The sequence below is a fragment of the Cryptotermes secundus genome, unplaced genomic scaffold (assembly GCF_002891405.2).
Source record: "Cryptotermes secundus unplaced genomic scaffold, Csec_1.0 scaffold296, whole genome shotgun sequence".
Taxonomy (NCBI): domain Eukaryota; kingdom Metazoa; phylum Arthropoda; class Insecta; order Blattodea; family Kalotermitidae; genus Cryptotermes; species Cryptotermes secundus.
In genome coordinates, this window is record NW_019737985.1 from 707,733 (window position 1) to 715,240 (window position 7,508).

The following is a 7,508-nucleotide window of genomic DNA, read 5'->3' on the forward strand; positions in this document are numbered from 1 at the left end:
AATAATGTGGTGCGGCGCTAGGGAGGCCCCCCCCCCCCCCCCGCCAGCCGTGATGCGCCGAGCGAAGCCGAAGCGAGCCGATGTTAGCCGAGTCCTAGCATCCTGGTCGCTAGGCAACGCAAGTCAACAGCGGTGACGTCACCAAGTAGTAACAGCGGTTACCTCCGCTAGCGTTACATAGCAACACAGCGACATAGCAACAAGGGTGCCTATTACGTGGCCGTTTTCTCGTATTGTCCGATCGAGGCTACATAGGGAGCAGCGAAGGCTATTCACAGTCAGTTCTAGTGTGGCTACCGCAGAGTTATAAAGTAACAGTCGCCGAGTCGAGACGTAAAGTCAGCCAGTCAGTTGTATTGTGGCATTTGGAGTGTACTAATTGTGATACTGCAGGTAGCAGTAATCGTCGGATTGTAATTTGGGTGATTGTAAGTGCGAATGTGAAATAAAATTCGCTACATCGAGTACGTCGAGAAGTTATTTGTCGCGATATATGCACGATACGCGACAATATATAACTGGCTGTAAAATCTAAAGTTTTTACAACTACAGCAGCTGTTCCAATACATTAAAATGTTTTTAGTTAGTTTGCTAAGATTCTATTGGAATTCATAAACCAAGCTGGTTCGTGTTTGTGGGCCGCTGTGTTGTGTTGAGTAAAAACAACACAGCAGGCCACAAACACATACAGGACAACCTTAAAGAACCCTCTTCTCGAGAATGACAAGATGGCACACATTCGGCCCCCCATCAAAAGAAATAACAAGAGGGACGACACGAACCAGCTTGGTTTACGTATTCCAACAGAATCTTAACAAACCAATTATAAATATTTTAAAAATATTTTAATGTATTGGAACAGCCGCTGTAGCTGTAAAAACTCTTAGGTTTTACAGCCAATTGTATATTATTTATATTGTATGTATATATTTTAACTTTTAGAACACGTAGTGTAATAGTGGCCTCTGACAGTATTGATGTAAAGGTGTCCCTCTGAAGATGGTCTCTGAAGACCGAAACATGTAAGGGCATGAATAACTGAATTAAGAAAATCTTAACCAGTCACACTGGACGGAACTGTTTACCTTTTTCAAAGATCCTAAGTCAATAATTTCAGTATTAACCTTTAACATACAGGCTTTTCAACTGCCGGCAGCCCTCTGCGGCCAGAATTTAAATGGCCTTAAGTCTTTAACATTGCAGACTTTCAGAGAAAACTACATATTTTCCATTCTATGCAACATAGAAATAGGAACTAAAAACAACCTGAAAGAAAATAAAATTTTTTGCATATACACAAAAAGAGCAATTTTTACAAATGAAAATTAACTGATTATTTTTTCATGAAGTGCAAAATATAATCTTTATTATATATGTTATGAAATTCCAAAGGACTTATCCATAGTTTTTTCTTCAGTCTTGAGACATGGTGATGAAATTCCAAAGGACTTATCCGTAGTTTTTTTTTCAGTCTTGAGACATGGTGACTTTGTAAATATAATCACACTATATACAATAATACTTTGTTCAGACTGTACATGAGTTTGAACTGCGTCACTTCACAGTTTACGATAGCTCACACTCTCACACGTGTGTGCCACTTCTCAAAGCAGTCCACGACCCACAGCCCAACATCACACTTTTTACAATAGAAATGGGTGCTCCTGTTTTTCTTATTTAGCAAACACACATGATGTCTTTGTTTCCCTTTGGTTGGCCAGTGTTTCACCTCCAGTCAACTCAGTTGGGCCCCAGATGGACTTGGCCTCCCCTGAGAAACGTCACTGACCATGATATTCACCTTGTGCAATTGAAGAATCTTCTTGGGGGAGGTGGGTTTCCAGCTAAATTGAATAAATTATGTTGATTGATAGCGCAATACTCTCACCTGTTAGTAATACTTGCAAAATAGTGATGCAAATTATAATACCAGTTGAAAAGAGTGCCAGCCCGACACTGATATTGAAAGTCACAGTGATGAAGATGTCTTTTACTCACAAAGTAACACTGGCTCAGTGGGTTTATACCTCTTCTGAGACACAAAATAAAAATGATATATAAAGAAATATATGACAGTCTGACACTGACTTCCTAACTGATAATTCGCTAATGAAAACTAATCCTTGAAAATGTCACACTTCCTTGAAAGCTCTAGAAGCACTAATCTGTGAGCACAGATGAATATTTACTCCTCAGTTCTCTAAACAAAGCTGGGTTCTCTTTGGCTGACCAGGTCATAAACAGTCATATCTAAATGTAAATAGTATTGAAACCAGTACAATGATAAACGATTTCATTGTTCAGAGCTAACGAATGAACCACTGACATGACCTTGTGCAGGCTTGTTTTGGTTTCAAACAGAAGATCAAACTGTCGGTACTCCCAAAGAGAGCACGTGTCCTATGTTAGACAAATCTAACATTTGGCCATAGCGGGGTGTTACTTGCCGTTAGATATATCTAACATTTGTACGTTAAAAGTCAAACCGTCTCCACTGATGCTTTTCATCAGTTTATTCTTCAAATCCACTGCTCCCCAAAAAACCTTAAATTGGGGCTTCACAATATAATCCATAATTTATTCACACACATAAACTGTTACACAAGTATAATTTGACAAGTCAGTTTGAGTCACTAAAACACTACAAGTCAACAACTCTTAAAAATGTACAAAATGATACACAAGACTATGAACAATACAGTCATCTTAGGATCACTGTCACCCTGCTGAAGCTAGCAACTGAGGATGACATCCTGCAACAATCCAACATAAAGCAATGCATACACTTATACCATCTGTATACATCCACACCACATCAGAACCAACCCGAGCCACCAAACTACTGTTCATCATTAATAAAAAACACATGCAGAGAAAAAAAAAAGTTTTGTAATAAATAACGTTTTAATTTATTTTTAAAAACTTAGAAATTTTCTATTCGTTTAAATTCGGGGGACAAGCTGTTATGTATTTTAATTCCAATGTTAATTACACTTATTTTACAATGAACAGTGTTGCATGTTTGTACATACAAATCCTGTTTTCCTTTAGTGTTATACTTGTGAATATCAGAATAATGAGTTGTGTAGATCCTGTTCTTTTTTAAAGAGCATATAATTTCATATGTGTATATATATAACAGTTACTGTTTAAATCTTTAATTCACCAAACAGACTTCTACAGGCTCTTTAATGAGCCTTAGAGCTCTTTTTTTTTTTTAATTTAAAGACTGAATTACTGTTATTTACTCCCCCCCCTAAAAAATACCAGATTTCAGTATAGATTCAAATTTAGTAAACTAAACAATTCTTAGTACTGGTAAACTTAGTGAGTCTCATATGGACTTTATCAAACAAAGAGTTTTGTTTAATTTATAGCAGAGATATTGTATACGACTGGTCCAGCTTATGTTATCTGTGATATAAATACCTAAATCTTTTAAATTTGATTAGTAAGTTATTTTTTTTTTAGATACAGAAGGGGTCCATGAGTTAAACTAGATCCTCTTCCATGAAATAGTATTGCTTTAGTCTTTTCAGTATTTATTATAAGATTATTTTTTTTGGAACCAGTTTTCTAATTGTATCATGACTTTTATGATTTTAAGTACAACAGACCACTGTAGGTCGCGGTGCAAGGGCCGAGAAGGCCTACCCTCATATATTAATTTATTGATTTTTCTTTTAACAATGGGAGGTTTTTCTCTATGAGCAATAAATTTGTGTCATCTGCGAATAACACCACCTGAGCTTCTTGAACTGCTTAAGGCAAAGCGTTTATAAACAACAAGAACAGAAGGGGTTCCAAAAGAGGACCCTGAGGTACACCATATTTTATTTTTTACATGATGAAGCAAACGGCTTTATACATGATGCGTTCAAGTTCTAAGGTCTCCGATTTTTTTTCTCACACAATAATCATACAAAAAATTTTAAACTTCTGTCACTTTTCAACGTAATCTCCCTGCAGCCGTACACATTTTTCACGTCAACACCATGATTCCATGGCCACTGCGAATGCTTCTGTAGGAGTCTGTTTTGACCACTGGAAAATCGCTGATGCAATAGCGGCACGACTGGTGAGTGTGCGACCACGGAGAATGTCTTTCATCGTTGGGAAAAGCCAAAAATCGCTAGGTGCCAGGTTAGGTGAGTAGGGAGCATAAGAAACCATTTCAAGGTTGTTTTCAGGAAGAAACTGCTGTATCATGTACGCCTGATGCGCTGGCGCATTGTCCTGGTGAAAGAGCACACATGCAGCCTTTATCCGGCCATTTTTCTTGCAGTGCTGGAAGGAGCTTGTTCTTCAAAACATCTTGGTAAGATGCACCTGTGACCGTAGTGCCCTTTGGAACGCAATGAGTAAGGATTATGCCATCACTGTCCCACAACATGGCCATCATCATTTTTTTAGCACTGGTGCTTACCCGAAATTTTTTGGTGGCGGTGAGTCTGTGTGCTTCCATTGAGCTGACTGGCACTTCATTTCAGGATTGAAAAATGGCATCCATGTCTCATCCATTGTCACAATTGATGGAAAAAAGAGTCCCATTCATGCCTTCATCACGTGTCAACATCGCCTGGAAAATGGCCATGCGCGCAGCCTTGTGGTCGTCCGCCAGCATTCGTGGCACCCACTTGGAGGACACTTTCCGCATTCCCAGGTCTTCATGCAGGATTGTGTGCACAGATCCCACGGAAATGCCAACTTTGGAGGTGATGTTTTCCACACTCAATCGGCGATCCTCCAAAACAACTATCTCAACTCGCTCGACCATGTTGTCAGACCGGCTGGTATGAGGCCGAGATTGTTTTGGTTCGTTGTCACGCGACGTTTGGCCTTCTTTGAACTGTCGCACCCATGAACGCACATTTTTCACATTCATGACACCATCACCACATGTCTCACTCAACTGGCGATGAATTTCAATGGGTGTCGCACCATGCAAGTGGAGAAAACGAATGATTACTCACTGTTCTTGTAACGAAAACGTCGCCATTTTAGGTATCAAAAACACTCCTCACTCTCGCCGCTACCACTAGAGTTCTGTGTGCCGTACAGTGCTGCCATCTCTGTCACGCATTCACAAAGAGTGCAATATTTTAAACTAAACTGCATGTGTCTATCTGCTCCCAGTCCTGAGAAAAAAAATCGGAGACCTTAGAAATTGAACGCCCCTCGTATTTGTGGTCTTTTCATCTAAATGCTGTACTTCTATAAACTGCATTCTATTAGTAAGCTATGAATTCATCCATGAGGGTACTTTCCCTCTAAGTCCATACAGCTCCAAATATGCCCATAATTAAGGGCTTATTATCTAATGCTTTCTGGATATCCTCTATGAAGGTTTGTGTTGCTGTATTGGTAAATTTCTTCTCTCTGAAGCCATTCTGAGCCTCATATATCATATATGACATTATCCTTTTTGCTAGAATATCTGTCAATAATACAACAATATAAAAGAAATTAAGAATATGTCATTCACTTAAAATGTATTTTGATACTATGACTATTAAAATCATTAAAATGTCCTTAGGGCACTACAGGTATACAACTTTATACATTAAAAGTGATATAAAAATTCTTTGGACTGTCTTAATTTTGCATAATATATGACATTAATTCAAGAGAATATGTCCACCACCAATATGACACATCTGTACACAGGCCAAACTGTTTGAACTTTGTCATGTGATGCAAGCTCCAAGAATTTCTTTATTGTGTGGAAATTTTAATAGAGTTCTGAAAGGTTTAATATTCATTTCTCATTTGGGCGTGATAAAGAGCTCTTATATTTCCCCACCTCAGTACATCACATAGGAACTGATATTTAAATTGTCTTCAGTAACATACCCCAGCTCTGTTGTGGTAGATACGCTCCCAGCCTTTCTCTTCTCAAGAGACTCTTTAGCAAATTTGGTAACCAACTGCCCAATGGGCACATCAGGAACCCCTTGTTCACTGGCAAATTGCTTTGCCCCTTCACCAACCAGCATAACATGAGGTGTCTTCTCCATCACCAGGCGAGCCACATCCACAGGATGAGCCACATTTTTTATAGCACCTACTGAGCCTGTGGAAAGATTCAAGAATTATTTTGTAAAATTAATATCACAGCTACAACTCCAGAAATACAACTTAGATCAAATAGGAGGGGGGGAAAACCTCCATAGTTTTAGTCCTCAAGTGAACTATACTGACTAAGTGACCACCACTTGTCAGCAAATTTAGTGCCAACTTTAGCAAATAGAGGGTGTTGTGTGGTCAGTGCAACGAATCCCGACCGTCATTAAACTCAGTTTTCTAGACTGAAGCGGCTAATTCCTTGAAACAGCTCCTCAATTATGCTCATGAGGCTAAGTGCACCCCATTCCAGACCCACTACTTCTCAGAAAATCTGGTAATGCTAGGAATTGAACCCGGACCTCTGGATCTGTAGTCAGAAACTCTGACCACTAGGCCACAGAGGCAGTCACTTAGCAAAATTCTTTTGCATATTAGACTGCAGTACCTTTCCTACAAATATTTTTTTCCGTCCTAAAAGGGCAGACCAACTTAATATATCACTCAATACATCTTAATATATGGTATATATTGGCAGGGTGGCTGTCTCTTTGGTGGGGACATATCATAGACCAGGGATGCGTTGAGACACAGCTTTGAAGCACCTCCTCATGGTCCTGCTGGGCAACGACAGTCCTGGGGGGGCTACATTAGTGTGAACCTCCGGGGCTGGTGGCCGATTTTCCATAAAGGGCAATGGCCATTTGACCAGAGCCTCCCATGCGGCAGCATAATGACTCTTGGGTTTCATTACGATGTACCCAGGACGAATGCGGGAGAGCACTCCTATGGGGGTAGCTACGGCTATTTTAGTTGTCTCCCTAGAGTACCGACAAGGTGCCGCAAGCCTTAGGGCTCAACACTCTAAACCCACGTGGAGGGGTGAGAATGGGGGAGCTTTGAAGCAACTTCCAGGGGTGGTAAGTTCGTGTAGGTTGCCCTGGTCGCAACCTCATGACAACTAGTATCGCACTCCCAGTTATCTGGGATATCCCCCTCCCCCTGAACATGCACTCTTGGTCCTGGAGGCTTGTGAGGGTTATACTTATGAAGAACCAACCACCTAAGCCAAGGTGTGAGGCATCGTGCCGAGGGCTGCATGGCACTGGGGTGGTTATTGGCCGGTGTCGAGAGTGATCCCCTCAGGGCACCAGGCAGCACCCCGTTGTATTTATGCCTTCCACCCATATGGGGCTCTGTGGGTGGTGACCTTTTAAATCCCCATTACTCATGGGACCAAACGAAAAAAACCGGTCGTAAGGACCTTAAACTGAAGAGGGACCCCACTTTAAGGGGATCCCTACGAGAAATGCTTCAGCAGGGGGTTGGAAGTTCTGGTGAACCATTAAGGGGCTCAGAAGCAACCGGCGAACCTACTGTTGCAGTCTTAGCCAAAGGCAGGGATGAACCAATGATTCAAAACCTACCAGAGGCAAAACCAAAAA

General features: G+C 40.7%; 1 protein-coding gene across 3 annotated transcripts in view; it reads right to left on the minus strand.

Moving 5' to 3' along the window:
- LOC111870599 (isoaspartyl peptidase/L-asparaginase) overlaps positions 1-7,508 on the minus strand; it is a 36,711-nt gene that overhangs the window by 15,830 nt on the left and 13,373 nt on the right. For all 3 annotated transcript variants that reach the window (XM_023863020.2, XM_023863018.2, XM_023863019.2), the window contains one exon: positions 5,854-6,073. In XM_023863020.2, the coding sequence (XP_023718788.1) occupies positions 5,854-6,073 (220 nt within the window). The remainder of the gene's footprint in view (positions 1-5,853; positions 6,074-7,508) is intronic.